Here is a 19,819-nt window from a genome sequence, read left to right as displayed (position 1 = left end):
ACACTCACACAGGCTGCATTTATCAGCTTCCAGGAACTAGACGGAGAACACAACGACCGGAGAGCAGCACAACAAACATCTGCAGCAGCTACACTGATCCCACAGAGGCCGCAGCAACAGTGTGGAGAGTCAACCGAGGCCTCACAGGACTCCCTCTGACTCTCCAGAGGGATGAAAACATGGTCTCAACCAGCACACCGTCAAATAATCATAAGGGGAGGGGGAGGGGGAGGGGAGGTGGAGGTGGGGGGGTCAGAGTCTGTGCTGGGAGGAGTTAAAAGTTAGTGACTCCTGCTGCTCCTTCCACCGCGGATCATTACAACCAGGCTGCAGATGGAGCAGAGTCAGGAGAGAGGGATGAATGAAGACGGGGAAGCGACCCTGCTGGGATAAATCTGCATCTTCATCAGCATCATCATCATCATCATCATCATCATCACATCTGTCACATCTGGACCATGAACGCAGCTCAGACACAGCAGCTCGGAGCCGCAGCGACTTCTCACAACTGTGCCTTGAGTTTGGAGGAACTGAGATGAGAGACAGAGACTGAAGCGTTTTCACTGAGGAACCCAGAGGTAAAGACCAGGTCCAGACCAGGTCCGGACCAGATCCAGACCAGATCCAGACCAGATCCAGACCAGGTCCAGACCAGATCCAGACCAGATCCGGATCTGGTCTGGACCTGGTCTGGACCAGTGATAAAAACAAAGTGGGCTAATACCAGTGTTATCAAAAGAGATAAAGTCTATTAGAAGGTTTAAAAAAACAATCACAGGTTTGATATTCAGTTAATTAAGTAATTTATCAAGTAAAACTACTTTACATAAAGTTACAGCTTCTCAAATAGTTTTTACAACAGTAGATTTAATATTTGGTGTTTTTTAATAAATCAGTTTGCATAAAGAAGTTGTCATTACTTGACATTTTATCCACTTAATCATGCAGATGTAGCTTTATACTGAGTGAAAGGAAAAGCCGATCATTCAGTTCAGTGACTGTCAGAATCACAGCAACTCTATTTGATGATGGATGAATTTAAAGTAGTTTTCCAAGCAGAAATATCCTAAAATTACTTTTCATTCTAGTTTCTCTGATGTGAATATTTGCTGCTTTTCTTTGTCTTAAGTAACAATAAACTGAAAGTTTCCTGGTGTTGGTTGAAGAAAAACAAGCCAATTCAACAAGTAACCCCCCCCCCCCCCCCCCTCCCAGTTTTCCAATATTTTATGGACCAAATGATGAATTGATGAATCGATGAATCGAGCAGAAATCAGCAGAAGATTTCAGAAAGTTGATGTATGACAGGTTTGATGATCAACAAAGGAAATAATTTATCAAAGTCAAAAACCAACAAAAATCTGCTTCTCAAAAATGAGTTTTTGTTTCTTTGTCCCACTTTAAGTTAAATGTAGTGTTTTTTGACTGTTAACCAGACAAAATGAACAAATCACAGACATGAATCAGTTTCTTTGACAACTTGAGAAGAGAATTTCTCATTATCTTTGCATGTAATGTACAAAAGGCATCTGTACTGTAAACTTGACATAATATGTGCATTTAAACACAAAGAAACAACTTGGCTGTAAGATGTAAGATGACTGAAGGTTTGTCAAAAAAGTTTAAATACTTCTAAAAATGGTCAGATGATCCATCAACACATCACCCACTGACATTACCAGGACCCAGGACCCTCCTTTATCACAAGACCTGGTCTCAAGGTCTGGTCCCTGAGTCAGAATCCACTGTTTAAGACCTTCATTATTTCGGTTTTTCCGAGTGGAGCCCCCCCCCCCCCCCCCCCCCCCAGCAGGAGGTGATGATACAACGCTGGTGAACTTGTAAAAGTCTGGTGTCTGTTGTTTTTTACCGTAGAGACCTCCAGGTGGTCATCATGTCCGTTTGGATGATCCTTCCTGTCAGCCTGCCCGTCTTCACCATCACTGGAATATGGGTCGTGTGAGTACCTCTGACTTGTGTAAATACCGTGCACGACAACATTGGCTGTCTTTCATTTGTGGACAAACTTTGAGGTACAAAGTGCTGCGTGTGTTCATAAACACCTGATGACCTCAACTGTCCGTGCAAAGGTCATATGTGTAAAACCATGTCCTTTTTTGGAAGGAAAGCAGCGACAGGGAGGACTATCATCCTTGAAATTCCTTCTGGCTTGTCCCTGTGTGTTAAACTGAGTCACTTGTTCACATGGCAGCGACATTCAGTCAGAGCTTCTTCTTCTATGGTGCAAATGAGCGGACAGAGCCGTTCAACATGTGTCACTCCATCAGTCCCAGTGAACAGGTGCTGGGACCTGCTTCAGTGTTAGTGAAGACAAGAGTACGGAAGCATCCTTAAAGGAAGAGTTTGAGAGTTTTGAGAGTCAGATGAGAAGGTTGAGACCACTCTCATGTCTAAATATGAAGGTACAGCCAGTAGCCAGTTAGCTTAGCTTAGCATAAAGACTGGAAACAGGGGGAAATGGTTAGCTTGGCTCTGTGTAAAGGTCTCTTCATCTCTGAAGCTCACATTAGTTAGCATGTTAGTTAGCAAAGGACCTGATAGAGACAGAAGTTAACATTGGTGTTGTTTCCACCACTGGACTCAGCTGCTGAGTAAAGGAGTGAAGTTTGATGCTGAACTCACAACATTTCTTGCTAACATTGGCTATGTAGCAATAGCAGAGCTTACAAATAGCTCATTTAATAAGGCAGGAAAAAAAACTGACATAAATAGGTAAAGAAAACTGTCAAAAAAGAACTGAAAAATATCAGATGATCAGATGCCTGCTGACACGAAAAAGTAAAGGAGATAATGTGAGTTTGGATTTCTCTGCTCATCTGGTTGACTTTCTGGAGATAGAGATACACCTCCGCTCACCTGGGAGGTCGAAGAGTCAGAGAGCATTGTGGGAGAAGAGAGGTGGTGATAGGGTCTATATCAGATCAGTGTTTCTGATGGGTAAGAGAGAGGCCTGAGAGAGGAGATGTAAAACTACACTGAGATGTTTTTGGTTCTTAAAACCACAAAAATATCTTCTGATGGAGATCAACACTTCAGATAAAACACAGGACAAGAGTGAAATATGGGACCTTTAAGTTTAAGTTAAGCTGGTCTCTGTTTCTCTTCTTCTTCCTCTCCCTCCGTGGTGTGAGTGGACTGACACAGTCTGCTCTGGGACAAGCTTTTCACACCTTCGTAAAAGTGGACGCAGGAATTTTTCACAGCAGGTCTCCAAAGAGTCCCCTGTCAGAGAGGAGCCTGTGATCCCCCTCATTCTGTCAGTCCTGTTGTTTTTCATACATGTCAACACCTGCCTGCTTCAGATCTCTGTGAGCTTTTGTTGACCCAGAAACAAAAATGTGGCTTGTGAAGGTTTTGTGGGAAATAATGAGGGGATGTGTCTGCAATAATAAAAGTCCATGTTTGACATTTGATCCAAATCCAAGTAAATAGTTTATATCAAACTAGTTCAGACCGAAGTGCTGTGATCACTGTTTGCTCAGGCGAAAGTAGATCAATTCTTCTGATCTGTGTGTCCCTTTGTTATCAGTGATCAATGGAGACACTCCAACTATCACATGTCCAATTGTCCCACTGCCTCCTGTAACAAAGTGTAATCACCTGTGCAGCATTTCTGTCATTGACCTTTCTGGAAAAATGATGCATGTTCCTGAAGTTTAGTTTGAGCTCCACTACAGCTGTTGATAAACCATCATGATTGCAACAAGGTTAAACAACGAATGCTGTGTGAAAATAGAAAAAAACTACATTTCCTAAGAAAATGTTGGAAAAGTGCGACAATGTGGCCACTTATCTTATCGTGTCTTTGTTTTGTCCATATCCATAAAACTTTATTTTTTTTCTGAGTGATCCAATAAAATATAGCAGATTGCAGGTGAACACTCAGAAAAACCAAATCCTGTAAGGTTGGATGGTGGGTCCAGGTGGGCGGGGCTTGGGGCTGCTTTGTGGCTGCTTTGTTGTGACATCACAAAGTTCCAGAAGTCCTGACAGCTGGTTTTAAGGCTCAGTTTCTGAATACAGGCTGTGTGCATTTCTCTGTGGACTGAGGCTTTGATCCTTTCACTGTATTAATATAGAACCTAGACCTGCTTTATAATCACAAACACATGGACATCTACATTTATATTATGTGGGACCTTTAAATAGTCTTTAAATAGTCAGGTTCTGTTTGGTTTTCTTATGTCTGAGACATAACTGAGACACTTCAGCTCTTTATAATCTTTTATGTTCTCCAGCTTTAACGTTCAGTATGTTAGCATGTAAACATTAGTTTTGCAGGTATTCAACAAACTTAAATTTTGACCTGATGATGGCGTTGGATGAAAAGTCACAAAAAGATCACAAAAGTTTTTATAAATCATTTTGAGGGAAACATGAACATCTGTACCAAAGTTAATGGCACTCCAGAGTATTTGGTGAACTTTTTCACACAAAACCACAAGACTGAAGTCAGTAGGATTCACTCTCTGAGAACCATGAAGGTCCGTGGGAAATTTCATAGAAATCCATCAGATAGTTGATGAGATATTTCAGTCCGGACCAACAGACCAATGTTAACCCTCCACTGAGCCGTGCTGCTCTGGACATTTTCTGCTGTGTCCCTCCTCCTCTGGGCCTCAGCCAGAGTCTTAAACTGAGATTCACACTGTGTTTGTGTGTGTAATGAATTATCTCAGGTCTGAGGCCAGCGTGTAGTCGACAGGTTTAAGGGATTTTAAAGCAGCAGCGGCTCCTCTGACGTCAGAGCGCAGGTTAAAATACAGCCAGCAGCCTCTGCGCGCAGAACATGTATGACGAACACAGGTCAGTGAAGGCAACACTGTGGTAACTCATATGACGCATTTGTTGGTGAAAAGATATGTTGTACTTCATGTGATGGTGCAGAACTTCAGTCCCAGTGTGGCTCGTTCAGTTTTTACCAAACATTAGAGAAGTTGTGTGATGGTGACACTGAGTCCAGACCAGATCACAATATTATCTTGTTCAACTGACTCTTCACTTCATCTTCTCTGCTTTAACTTTACAGATATGCCATGGCCCTGTACAACCAGCACGTCTGCCCTGTGCACAACTGGTACAGCACACACACACACACACACACACACACACACACACACACACACACACACACACACACACACACACACACAGGCACAACTGACTCACATATATCTTCTTATGATTGTCAAAACTTCAAATAAAACATTGGAAAAGAGTAAAATATTGGACCTTTAAATACATTTTAAAAATCCTCATAAAACAGCAACATGTCTCAGGTTTTTATTGGTTAATGAATTCTGATGTGAGGATTATTATATTGTGAAAACTCCACAGTTTTCTAACCAGAACAACACACAGCCGAGCTTTTAACTGTTATTTAAGAGACCTCTCACCTGAAAAGACTCTGGGTTAATTTTCTACTGTTGTCTGCGTAGATCAGGAGCTGCTGTGTCCCACATGTCAACATTGATGCTCAAACCATTAACAGAGTTTGCTTACTTTATTATGAACCATTGAGGCGGCTCTTAGTGGGTAAAAGTAAAAATTTGACCTGAAATGGGGGATTACTCTTTAAACTTTGAACTATTTTAAAGATGAGTGAGTTTCATTGATTCCAGCTGGATCCAAATGAGTGTTTAAACAAAGGAGCAGCCACTCTCTTTTTCTAAAGTCTCTGTAATCACACATCCAGTATCTGTGTGCAGACTGAGGTTAATGTCCACGTGTGTGTTCACAGGCTTTATAATGAGTCCTGTGAGGAGCAGCTTCCACTGCAGAGGGGTCCTGTGCTGTGCTGCACCCTGGACAACATACCCCTCATCAGGTCAGTGTTATCACCTCTGCAGATGCTGCAGGAGTCACTGAGTCATTCAACAAAACTGCTGCTGCGTGTGATCTGCAGTGAATCAAACAATCACCAGTGTTGACATTCAGCCGCTGGAACTGGTGCGAGTTCTTGAAACCACAGTGGTAAATCACCAACGAAACTGACTGAGGATCCTCTTTCTGCTCTCAGACCAATAATAATTTCATTCAAGCGCCACAGAGCACACACTGTACACAAGACGTGACCACAGATATCGAATGACGATAAATAGCAGCGGTCTGCGGTTTCCATCAGTCATTTTTATGAGTTCTACTACGCCTGGTTTTGTTGTTTTTCCTCTTTTGTTGAAACAGCAGCAGGAAAATGTGAGAGCACATTATGTTTTACACACTGTGCACACACAGTACCCCCTGTGTTTAGAGAGAAAAGCTGGGATAAAATGCATTTGTTCCTGGAATATCTTTGGACAATGACAAAACACAGAGCTGGAGGACGGTTTGGTATAAGACCAAAAGCAGGAAAAAGCAAAGACGAGGTCAAAAACACTAGAAAAGAAAGAACACTAAACACATTTGACTCCTGGGACGAAGACAAACTGGCACAGGGAACTGGACTGATCACACGAGGGCAGGAAGCGGGGATCTGAAACGAGAAGAGAGGTGAGAAACACAAAATAAAACAGGAAGTAAAACAACAAAAGATGTGAAAGCATGAAAACAGAGCCTACGATGCTGGATGAGACCTGACAGTGACGGACTTTAACTTGAATGATACGACGCCAGTCTGACCTGTAACGTTTCTGTGTCACTGAACTGGAAGCTGTCAGATGAACGTACACATGAAGAGAGACCAAACAAAACCCACAGTGATCAAGTAGTAAAAATGTATAAAGTTCTGCAACCGCAGAATAATTAAAACATGTTTTGCTGTTACTGGATTGTTGATGAGCAGCTGCAGAGTTGTGAGTTGTTGTGAGATAAGTCCACACTTGCCTGACAGAGGCTCGCAGTCAGGGGTGTGGTGGGGGGGTGTGACCTCTTCACCCCGACAGGAAGAGGAGCTTTTGTTGTGTGCAGCAGATCCGTCGCCGCTCTTTGAAATGTCGTCACACTGAGACGCAAAATGCAAACAGGACAAACTTGCAGCTCTTGTTTCTGCAGATGCAACTAAAATAAAATCTGCTAAAGACGTCGTGATTTGATTACGGGACAACGTTGGTGTTATTTTCCTTTTAGTTAATTTTTAGTTTTTTCATGCAGCTTTTGATCTGCAGATGAAGATGTGAGTGTCGTTCTTTCCTCGACCTCCCACCAAGACTGTCGCTCTCCATTTATAGACAATCATTTCTCTAAAAGCTAAACTGCTCTGTAAGAAAAAAAAAAGCGCTGGCATGGTTTTGATACCACAGACTAACTATAGACACATATAAGGTCTTTGTGCTTTTTCATGACTATTTTTAAGCCATTCCTGGCTGAGACAACTGCACCGTAAAAAACATAGGAGCAAAATCCAAAAGGGGGCAAATACAGGATCTGATCTGAACTCTGAGAACCTGACTGAACTTTATCCCACTGAGCCTGGAAGCCAGCCCAGACTAACTACCCTCCTCTCCTCTCTGTTTTCTTTGCAGTAAATGTGGAACGCTGCCACCTGAAAGCTGCTTCTTCAGCCTCATATGCAGCACCGGCTCCTTTCTGAGTGAGTATCAGGGTTTATTTAAAAGCCCTCAGTCAGGTGCACTTTTAGACGTGCGTGTGTACAGGACACACCACTCGTGCTGTTTTTATACATCTTCACACACATTTACCCGACATGCTGCTCTTGGTTGAACAGGGCTCTGTACGCTCAAGACCTCAGACTTGTTTTTTCAGCTGTAGTGGCTCCAGCCAAGTCTCTGTTCCCCGGAATCCACTGCCTCCTCACTCCCCCCTCTCTCACCAAGGAGAAAATTTACTCTGTGGCATGAATGGTGCATTTTATGCCTCAAATGACCCACGAGCACTCACCCCCTGACCATGAGGGCAGCTGCTCTGCTCCACTGTGAACCAGTCCTGCTTTGAACCCTCTATTTTTGGGTGGTTTACCCAGGGTTCATTGCCCAGTGTGCAGAGTAACTATTGATTTTTTCCCCCTCTATTTGCTATTTAAAGTTTCTGAGAATTTGCACTCTAGGTACTCACCATAGTAAGATTTGCTCTACTGAGATCTTAACGTGGAGGACTACAGGTCTCTAACACCTACACTGTAAAGAGCAGGAGCGTTATCTCCACTGGAGACAGCGGCTGGATTCTCTCAGGCAGCTGCAGGAGCTGCAGGGACGCTCACTGCTTTGAGGTTGTTCAGCAAAGTTTTAACTAGGAGTCGAGTTATGCTTGAACAGAACTACTTTGCATGATGTGTTGGGCCATCGTATTAGAAATCAAAAGTGTCCATAGCTGCTCTCAACAGCCAGATTGCAAAGTGGAGTTGACCGTGATAGAGTGGCTGCAATGTTCCCCTTCAATAAAAATCAAGTTTTTAACCTTGTTAGCGTCAGTGCTTCCACCTCGAACTGCAGTGAACCAATGACAGACTCATAAAAACAGATTCAGAGAGTCAGGGATTCATATGTCATAGAACTAAGGAACCAGTCATGTCAACTTTAAGGGACGAGGGGCGGGGCAAAATAAACCTGAAACCTTGTCAGTACAGAGAGCCAGAACTAGCATTAGCACAACCACTAACACTGTGTCAGCCACTGCCAGTTACAAGCTAACAAACAACATAAACAAATAAAAGATGCTAACTACACCAACTGTTCTGAAACGTCTGCTAGTCTCTGATTCTGGTCTGGACCGTCAGGAATTCTGTCACTGACAGGAGGCCTATGTCAGTTATGACGACAGCTTCTTAACTCTCCGATCTTAATGGGACGTGAGCGAAACATCCATGGAAAATAACACTGTGATCCCGTCTGTGCTCTTTACTCTTCACACTCAACTATTCATCTTGTTCACTCTAGTGTTAGTGTCTGAAAAGGAAACTCCGCTGATAGGGAGAAGGGTGGCACGGTCGTGATTATTAGGCAGCAGCTTTGATGAGTCAGTGTTTGTGAGTTTGCATGTGGGTCTGTTTGTTTGAGCAGCGCCGTCTGACGTTTTGATGTGCTGTTTCGGAGGAACAGGGTTTGGTGGATGAATATGGGGAAGTGCTGCGTATCACGTAGGCTCACCTCAGCAGGACACGCTGCTGGCAGCAGACTCCCATCAGAGCAACAGGACGGGAGCTGAACACTGAACAATGCTGTTAATTCTGAAGAAACATAGTGCACGACCCTGTATCTGTGGCTCGCTCTGGGTTGCGATAACTGCTACAACCTTTGACTGAAGCTGCGTGTTTGCTCTCAGTGTCATTTGTTCGACCTCTCACCAGAACACACCTGGTTCTTATAGTTTTACTGAGAAAATTCTGGAGTTTGTTTAACGAGCCCATTAACCTGTCACAGCCCAGCTTTTTTTTTTTTTTTCTGTGTGTGGTATTTATCCTACAAGCGTCCTGTCATCCTCCATGACTTCACAAAACCAAGACACAGGCCAAGACTTCTGCAGAAGCTGTAGAATAAAGAAATGATGTTGGGTAAATTTTCTTTGGATCAGCTCTTAATGAGAGCCACGGTCTTAATGTGTGTGCAAGCTCAGACTCTGGAAATTTCCCCAGCATCAAAAGCTTTCCTCTTTTTTTCTTCCCCTCTCATAAACAATACACAGTTTATGTTGAGGCCGTTTGTTTAAGCTGGAGGTGCGGTGTGAGTGGAGATGAGAAGAATGGTGATTGTAGAGGATCTGACAGTTGCTCCCTCGCTGTGCTGCAGGCAGATAACCCATGATCCCAAAACATGGAGCCTTATTGCTGCGTAGGCTCCACGATCAAAAACTGACCGCCGTGCTCACCGCTGGTGCACAACACGAGCATCGAAACAGTTTTGCGGCGTGATGAGCAGCAGATGTCGCAGCGGCGTGAAACTGCTGTGAGGCTCTGACGGAGCCGCTCAGTAAACAGACGTCAGGAACCTGCTCACACAGAGATCTGCAGCATCGTCGCTCCTCAGGTCAGGAGGAGACTCTGATGCTGCTTCACCAGCCTGATATTAAAGAGGAGGGTGGAGATCTCAGCCTGTAGCATCTTCAGATGATGAAACGCGAGTTTGATCAATAAACAAATTACACCAATTCTAAATAACACAGGATGTAAAAGTACGGTGGCCCTGAGAGCTCAATACACTGCAACTAGAAAAACACCTGCAAATGAAGAAAATATTTCCACCAATTTGGCAACAATAACAAAGTGCACGGCAAATTCAATAAACACAACCAACCACTAGTTAAAAGACCTGTTCAGAAGAGGCTGGACTGTGACTGAGCACACAGCCCCGGCCTCAGGTGATTCAGGGGGATCTGATATTCTCCGGCCAAAACCTGGAGCAAATGCAGGCAAATCTTGTGAAACTACTGCTGATAGCAAACAGGAGAAGTTTGCAGAGGGGAAGATGAGCTTCTCTGACAGAGGTTACAGTGGTTCAGAATAAACTGTGAATCAGTGGAGAGACAAAATTGAGGAAAACAGTCGAGATTAGACCTTTGTATCCAGAGGGAATCACTGTCATTGTGGAAAAAAAAACAAAGATCATTTTTGAGTAAACAGGGAAGATGAATGTTGGACTGTGTGTAAAACGTGAGTCCACAGCAGGAAGCCTGAGGTGGTTTTCCCACTGTTTAGAGAAAGAAGTCGTTCTGCAGAAAGCAGGAAAGGACCTAAACTATAAACACCTCAGTTACAGTTTGCGGCGTGGGCACAGTTCCTGGAAGAGACCACGTTTGGGCCAATGTGGTTAAACATCTGGATCCATCCTCATCTCTCAGTGCCTCCTCTTTACGTCCGTCTGTCTCTGTTCCTGCAGTGATGCTGATCGGTCTGCTGCGTTACGCCCACGTGATCGAGAAACACCAGAACTGTGTCCTGAACACGGCCGGACTCTCCACCGGGTGGATCTGTGCCGCTGGTCTCATCATGGTGGGAAACTTCCAGGTGAGTTTCATCAGCTCACACACACACACAGGAACAACAATGACAGGATGAATGTGATTCACCAACAAATAATAGAGAAAGGTCCCATTAGATTCATTGTCATGAGATTTCAAACACACATTCATTGTCTCCGGAGGATGAATCCAAATAAATCTGGTGATTTTTCCACTTGTGATTTTTAGTGAAATCTCTTTGTCATTGGATGAATCATAAAAACTTTGGTCGTCGCTAAATTTTTCCTCTTTCCATCATTAGCTCATAATTTTTGTTTGTCCATTGTGACCAAATACCGTCGCATTATTGTCAGAGCTGCACCCAAAAAAGTTCAGTGTTGTGCAGCTCACCTCTCATCACTAACCAGTTATCTCAGCTCATGTTGGCACCATAACACACTGCACTGACCTGGTGAACATGGTAAACACTACACCTGCCAAACACTGAGCTCAGCTCAAACCGCAGCCTCACAGAGCCGCTGGCATGAATGTCGACTCTTATTTTGTTATCTGTCTGATCACTAAATAATTTTCTGTTAATCAATTAGCCTCAAATTAACAGGATAATTGCAGAAGTCCTGGTTTTTCTGTCTCTTATGACCATGTGTAGCCTGCCTGTTAATTTTTGCCCTAAAGACTTGATGAAATATTTCTTATAGAAAAGCAGTGTTTTGTTTTTCTGGTTTGTCTCAGTCGTTCACCACAGAATCAGAGATAAATAATCAGAGACCCAAAGGTGGAAATGAGAGAAAATTATGGCACAAAGAAAATAAACTGCAGTGACGTACGAAGAATCGATGTTTCTTTTTTAAGTTGGAGCACACAGAGAAAAACAACAGTCATGGAATGATTTTATAAAAACAATCACCTGAATTTTTTACCCTTGCCAAAAATGCAGCACTTTCAAAATGTAAGTTACATAATTTCTTACATAATTTCCAAAAGGTATTCACACACACAGAGATGCTATCTCACTGCTGTGATTATCTCGGCCTCCGGCGATTGTAAATCTTTGTCAGAAAATCGAGGTGGACGTTTGATCTTTCCTGCAGAGTGTCCAGATCTGGTTTAATAACAGTCAGCGGGGGATTTTGTTATTGTGGCAGCATAACGTGGCCTTTATACTTTAAAAAAGAGATTTAAAGATACCAATGAATTTCTGTACTTCTCCCTGCTTCTACTGGAGCTAAATACAAGGTTAAAAATATCAAATTATTCCTCATTTGATGTTTTTCTTCTTGCACAGAGACTTCATTCAGTGTTTCTGCTGAAGTAAGACTTTACATGATTTATGGGTCAGTGCCATGGCAACAGGAAGCAGAGGGTCTGTGTGGTCTAACATAAACAGTGTGGAGGTAACGTGGGCTGACAGACGGATAAAAGCTGCACCCACAGACAGGAATGCATTTTAAGCTTTACTTCCAGATTATAGGTTGCTATGGTTACAGATAACAGCGGGCCCTGTCGTTGTTGATGTTGGTGAATCTGTGCATCTTTTTTTTCCTGGTGCCACCATCATCACTGGTATGAACGAAATAGAAATTCAGAGGGGAGGGTGACGGCCAGATGGGAGTCAGAAACCTCTTTTGCGAAGGAGACCAGGACCAGGACGGCACCATAAAGTCATCAGGCACATAAATGAAACAGGACCACACAGTTCAATCGAGCCTAAACCTCCACCAAGGCCAGGTTATCATCTGGATCTGCACCAAACTGCACAAAGTCATAGATCTCAACATCATAAATATGTCTGGTTTTTTTACATCAAGATCCAAACATTATTTCCTGAGAAACTGACAAAAGTGTAGAAGAAAAGAAAAAAAAATGCTGGATTTGCCCCTTCGCATCTTCATTACCAATCTGAATTTAATTTAACACTAAAAATATGTCATTTAAGTGAAATAATCTGCTGGATTATGTCACTGATGAAGGATCGGCCGTCTCCTTAGTGCACATACATGAGTGTTGTTCCTGCTGGTTGGAAAACGCTCGGCTGTGTCGCGGCTGCTGAGCCTCTCTGATGTTCTTCTCTCCTGCAGCCTCTCATCACTTTATAGACCGTCCAAGCAAATTTCCTTTGATGCTGTGTTTGTTCTGTCTGGAAATCGTCTGGCAGGCTCTCTGTGGTAGCGTACAAAAAAACAAGACGTTTTGTCTGCATGTTGTGCTTCTGAGTTCCTGCCCTCGGTAGTTCAGTTTCAGGACGCACTTATTTTGAAAAGATGAGAATAAGCTGATTTTGAATAGTTGTAACTCTGCCGTAGGTTGTGATGAAGATTGTAGCACTGTGAGGAAGAGGAGCTGCAGCACTTGCTTGTGCACACAGGCTTTTACACTAAATGCACAGGAACAACCTGGATGCACAGGCACACACATGCACAGGCAGATCATTACTGCACACCTCCCTTCAGTGCTGAGAGTTTTCATGGCCTCAGGTGGTGGCTGCGCTGACTCCGGACCTGAACATGTTGTGACTGTGGAGCTTTTTACCAGGAATGTAGCTTGTGTTCAGCTTTTCACATTTACAGTGACATTTATGTGTTTGGACATGTGCGCTGTTGGAATGAAACTGAGTATGTTTCCTTGTTTACTGGACGGATCAACAACGAGCTGAAACTCACTTTAAGCTACATAAAGCTGAGGGAAGCTTCATATGCAGCTCTGTAGTTTAATCACTACGAGCGACAAGTTTCACATTGTCCTTTGATAAATAAACATCAGTTATTATTGCAGGTTTAAAGGTCACATATTCTACACTTTTCCAGTGTTTTATTTAAAGTGTTGATCACCATCAGAAGATATATTGTTGTTTTAAGAACCAAAAACCACCTTAGTGTAGTTTCACATCTCCTCTCTCAGGCTTCTCTCTGATTGGCTGACTGTTTTCTGGCCACACAGGAAAAGGATTGTAGCCTACTGCTGTAGCTTAGTCAGTCAGTGTTGAACATGAGTCAAATTTGGACTAAAATCCTTCGGTATTTCAGAAAAAGGGAAGGTTGTGAAGTGATGTGTTGGTGTTGTGTTGTTAATGAAGTTAAAACACCAAAAACAGGATGGTGGGTCCAGGCTTTGTTTTGCTTTGTTGTGACATCACAAAGTTGCAGAAGTCCTGACGGCTGGTTTTAAGGCTCAGTTTCTGAATACAGGCTGTGTGCATTTCTCTGTGGACTGAGGCTTTGATCCTTTCACAGTATTAATATAGAACCTAGACCTGCTTTATAATCACAAACACATGGACATCTACCTTTAGACTGTGGAGCTTTAAGTTAAATTTCTGAATGCTTCTTCCACGTGTTTTTCTGTGTGTGATGTAACATCCATCAGAGCTACTGTGTGATATGTGTTTATCCTCAGTCACGTGTGTGTTGCTGAAGGTCAGTATTGTTGGGAGGCCCTCTCCTCTGTGCGGTTGTGAGGCTGCCGTCTCAGATTCCTCTGGCTCTATCTGCACACGTCTGGGCCCCTTCAGCTACATCCAGTCTGAGGGTCCTTCATCCAGTCCACACACTAGCGGTTAAGGGGGCGGGCCTCTTCTTTTTTGGTGATTGGCTGCGGCGCCCTCCTCCCAGTCTGTGCTCCATCTTACATAATGAAGCTCAGTGTTTGCCTCAGAGTAAACATGGCGTAGAGTCGGTGATGTTGCTGTATAAACGTGCGCTGTACTGACTGATAAACACGAGGGCCGATGTTTACATCTCGGAGATGAAGTGTTGATGTTGAAGTAGAGGTCTGAATAAGATAGCTGGAGGAGAAGAGGCTGGGAGCAGAGTTCTTGATAAATGATCAAACTTATCGCTGGTTTATTTTCTGCTTGTCAACTAACATAATAACATAACATAATCAAACAATCATTGAAGCTTTAGTTCCAACTTTTCCATGAAATATTCAAACCCAGAATTTTATTCCGTCAAATTAAAATATTCCAGGTGTCATGTGCATCATTTTATTTACATTTCTTCAAAACTGAATAAAATTTGAATATAAAATGTGGCTCCTCTGCAAAAATAAATAAAAAAAATAAATAATATTAGATGTTAGATAAGGTAGTTAAATTCTTTTTAGTGAAGATGCAGATACAATATTTATCTAGATCAGTGGCTGTGAAGGTTCTGCAGGTGAGCCACGGTCAAATTGCAAAACAGTAACATTTTGGTGAAAAAAATGTAATAATAAAAAAAATTAAAAATATAAATTATAAATATTTAAAATATTTGATCACTATCATTAAAATAAAACATGTTGTGAGAAGGCATCATTTGTCCTCCGTAATGTTACAGGGTCGGATTTGGGCCATGAGTCGGAAAAGGTTGAGAACCACTGATCTGGAGTGTGAGGTCTCTAGTAACAAATATTAATGTGAATTTGAGGAAGGTTAGTGAATTGAAATTAGCATTTGTATTTTTTCTTATTAGAGTATATAATAAATTCATGGAGAGTGTCCTTGTCTTCTCAGTCACAGTGTGGTGCAGTAATACAGCCGTCCTTGAGAGGGGACACTGTTCACACAGCATCGAAGATAATTGGCTGTGTCCCTCCCTCTGTCTCCTCCATGTATCTGCCACCACGTACTAGACCCGAGGTGCAGAGGGAGACCGACCACTGCTCTCACCCTCCATCCCTCAGGAAGGAGGTTCCAGAGGTTTAAGTGCAGGACGTCTCTCCTGAGGAGCAGAACACGTCCTGAGGCTGTTCGATGCCTGAACTCTGAGCAGCAGCTCTTCAGAAACAGCCACGTAGCAGAAACAAGCACAACAGCACTAAAGACTTTTATTAGCACTTTAAACTTCCCACTCTCTCCATGATGTCTGCAGACGAACCTCCTTGTGGTGTGAAAACCGAGGAAATGGTGAACAATTGAGTCCATGTTGCATTGGATTGTAGTGAGATTTTGTAGATACGTATAAATCAGAGAGCAGCGACTTCTCTGTGAGTCTTCCCTGCAATTACACCACTTAAACAGCTGTGATGTTCCTCTGTCATTCCCCTCACTCCATCTGCAGGATGTGTTGTCATCATACCAGCTGCTGCATTCGAAAATATGTGTGTGTGTGTGTGTGTGTGTGTGCAGAATACAGGAACTATTTTGAAAACTATAATTGCAGAGGAGATGCACTTCACCTCCTCAGTCTGTGACGCTGAAACCGGATGAGCTCGTTACGTTAACAGGTCGTTGGTTGATCAGCTGCTGAGTTCGAGCTGACACTGTGTCGTCTCCTCTCATCACAGGCGATAATGGAGACGATCTCGTTGCCTTTTTAAATTGGTCTTATTATATTTTTTCTTTCTCCCGGTTCCTCTCTCATCTGATATTTTCCTGGTGCAGATTGTCCTGTCCTCTGTCAGATGATAGTGTAACAGTGATTACCCAGAATGCCATTGTTAGGTCACCGTGACCCGTGTGTGCACTGCTGTGTTTGTGTGTCATTTGTGTTTTGGTTTTTTTTAATCAGCTGAGTTGTTTTCAGATGTTCCCACAAGAAATGATGCTCAGATGAAAATTATTATTGTTTCCAAGATAAGATGAAGGTTTCGTGAAAGAGCAGGAACCTTCTCATCAGTTCCAGATCAATCATCAATCAATTGTCAGATACAGCATATGAGACAATAATCTTGGGTAAAGAAGTAAAAAAAATTGCGAGAAGGCTCACAGATCTTAGATAAGCATGTTAGCATGCTAACATTTGCTAATTAGCACTAAACACAAGGAGCAGCAGAGGATGATGGGAAAGTCATCGGTTCATAAACCAGAGTATTGGAAAAATTAACATGTTGATCTGAGGATGGAGCTGATCACCAAAGATTTTATTATGATCCTGCAGGGACGGGAACCTTTGCACCAACCAGATCAGTTGATTGACAAAAAGTTAATTGGCAACAATTTCAAAAAATCATTTTATTAATTTGTTAATGCCAAATAATCTGATGCGAGTTTCAAACAAAGCCAGACTCTTGAAGACGTCACCCTGGGCTGTGGGGAATTACAAAGGTTTTTTTTTTCACTATTTTCTGATGCTTTATAGACAAAATGATTAATCGAGGAAAACGTCAGCAGACTATTTGATGATGGAAGTGATTATTAGTTGCAGCTCTAAATGTTGAAGCAATCCATCCAAACCAAAACGTCAAAAACGAAATGGTGGTGTTGAGGAAACATCAGTGATTCACGAGGGGAACTTCCATCCAATAGTTGTCGAGACATTTCAATTAAAACCTCATCTCACAGCTTTAGAGTCAAAGAATCTCCAGAGTCGCCTCCATTCTTCAGAAACTATGAATTTATTTCGTAATACTCAGGAAAAGTGGAAACTTAGGAGAAAAGTCAGGGGTCACCAGTCAGGATTAGTTCTCAGGGCATCGTTAATATCTAATAGACAGATGAGCGTCTGGACTGAACAACATTTCCTTCTATAGAGATGCAGTGTGTCACCAGCATGGCTAAAAAAAAGAAGAAGAAATATGGAATGGAAAAAAGAGGAGAAATTAAAAATAACAAGAGCAACCAAAACACAGTGAGGGACAGAAACTACAGCTGTTCATGTGTAACGATATACAGGTATGAAGGATACGTGAGGTTTTCAGGTGATGCTGGAATAGTTCAGTGTAAATACAAACTGTGTTCTGTGTGTTTATTTCTTTGTTTCCCAGGTGGATTTTGCCAAAGTCCTCCACTACGTCGGGGCAGGAGTGGCCTTCCCGTCCAGCATGCTGTTTGTGTGTCTGCAGTCGGCTCTGACCTACAGGCTGGCCAAGACCCAGGAGGAGTACCGAGTAGGTCACCTCCGGGTGGGGATGGCGCTGCTGGCTCTGATCTCCCTGGTGCTCAGTATCCTTCCATCAGGAGGCAAATCCTGCGTCTCTGCTGGTGTCAAAGTCCATATTTGTATTTTGAATCAAGATTGTTTCGTTGGTTTGCATGATGCTGGCATGTGGGCGTGTTGGCTGTGGCGCTCATGCATGTGAAGTGGAACATGTTACGTGGCCCCCTGCTGGAGAACAGACTGTTTTACATGAGCTGAATCATGTCTGAACTTTTGGACCCGGCCACACATTTTGTGTCAAATCTGTAAAGGTCAAGACATTGATTACAACACCAAGCTCCTGACGCAATAATCCATTTTACATATTTTATTTTTCTGAACAGCCCCAAAGTGATCCCCATATGCAAATTTTATATGTACATATATTGAATTTCCATAAAATATATGTGCGTATGAAATAAAAACATATTTGTAAAAATTATATATGGAACCTTTTGAAAATTTGGAATAATTCCATATACTGACATATATGTGTCTGCCCCATACAAATATGTATGTTTATGTATGTATACTTCTATTGTAGACATATGTAAATATATATCCATCCCAAAGTCTGTCAGTATATTGATTATATATATTGTAGGGTCCAAAAGTCTGAGACCACTTAACCAGAATGGGAAGATGTTTAAAATTAAGAAAAAATGTATAAACATATATAGGATATTTGTATGTATGCTGTTTTAATAAACTTGCATATAAATTAAATATGCACGTTATGTTATACCATATGAAAATTCATCATAGATATTTTTAATATACGGTATATACATAATAATTTTACATACATCAAAAATAATAAATAAAAGAAATAGATATCTACAGATAATCCAGGACCCTGCACTCTGTGGGGAGGGTCTCTGGTTCTAACTCCTGCTTTGCAGCCATTGTTTCTCCTTAACCTCTGACCCCAGGTGGAGTTTTCTTTTGCCAGGAGAGCTTCGCCCTGCAGCACGCCTCCGCCATCTTCGAGTGGATCTACTGTTTGCTCATCATGCTCTTCTACGGGACTTTTGCCTTCGAGTTCGGGGGCATGTCGGGGGACACGCTGATGGTCCTGTCCAAAGGAGTGGGCTCGCAGAGCTTCTCGGCCTCCGAGCTTAAAACGGAGGTGGGAGCCACCAACCACCATCAGCCGGAGAGTTTGTCGATCCTGTGACTGAACTGCTTCAGCAGCCCCTGGGGGTCAAAGGGCAAAAAGCATGAACCACTCTGGAGCCTGGAGGCTGCATCCTGCATATCAGCACCCTCACTACTGCACACAGCCACGGCGCCGGAGCTGCTCTCCTCAGCAGTGACCAAAGACTTTACAGACTTTTATCCTGCTTTGTAAAAGTACAGGCTAACACCACCAAACATTGCACAATATTGTAAGTGCCTTTCTGCACACACAGGCCAGCAAAGAGATGCACACACGCACACACAGTCCTCAGTGTTTGTTTTAATTCTCTTAATGTAACAATGGGTCTGTGATTTCTTGGCCTTTCATCAGACCAAACCTCCTGAAAGTGCCTCCTCCTCCTCCTCCTCCTCCTCACGTCGCTCCTCGCCGAGCTACTGTTTGTTTTCATGTTTGGTCGTTTGGACATCGAGCTCCATATTGTTCCCACTCTCAGGAAGTTTTGTTACATTATCAGCTTTTTGCTCTTTACCTCAATGGTAAAGTGAAGTTTTCCAAAAAAACAAAAAATAAAAAACTCTTGAGAATAGACGGATGTTATGTGCCAAAAATAATGTTTCATTATAAAGTGGTGTAGTTGTGGTTTTACCCAGAATGAATGGCAGGAATATCTGTCACTATGTTGAGAAATGTTTAATGTTTTTGTAAGTTTATCTTGTAATTCAAGTTTTATTTCCACAGACGCATTTTCTGTCTCATATTGTCCAAATAAGCTCTGTTGTATATTTTGTTATATGTATTTTTGTGAGAACAGTCAGTAACAGTGACGTGTTACAGCTTTAATGGGACCAAACCACGGAGGAGGACGTGGACCTGCTGTATCTGATCCTATACAGAAAATAAAGATCTGCAGTGTAAGCAGCAAACAACAAAATAAAGCAAATGGGAAAAAAAAAGATTTGCTTATTTGTGGTTT

At 42.5% G+C, this 19,819-nt stretch overlaps 1 protein-coding gene across 1 annotated transcript; it reads left to right on the top strand.

The window, feature by feature from the left end:
* LOC139608311 (transmembrane protein 150A-like) lies at positions 1-19,801 on the top strand. Its single transcript, XM_071461931.1, has 8 exons — positions 1-578; positions 1,876-1,959; positions 5,051-5,098; positions 5,762-5,848; positions 7,482-7,549; positions 10,788-10,915; positions 17,554-17,731; positions 18,638-19,801. Exons 2-8 carry the CDS (start codon positions 1,895-1,897, stop codon positions 18,880-18,882), a joined length of 819 nt encoding a protein of 272 aa, XP_071318032.1. The 5' UTR covers positions 1-578; positions 1,876-1,894; the 3' UTR covers positions 18,883-19,801.
* Positions 19,802-19,819: the final 18 nt, after the last annotated feature.

This window comes from Trachinotus anak, unplaced genomic scaffold (assembly GCF_046630095.1).
Source record: "Trachinotus anak isolate AG129_WGS33_773 ecotype Australia unplaced genomic scaffold, CSIRO_AGI_Tana_v1 ptg000025l, whole genome shotgun sequence".
Classification (NCBI taxonomy): domain Eukaryota; kingdom Metazoa; phylum Chordata; class Actinopteri; order Carangiformes; family Carangidae; genus Trachinotus; species Trachinotus anak.
The sequence above is the reverse complement of the archived record's forward strand: the minus strand, read 5'-3'. Positions and strand labels throughout refer to the sequence as shown.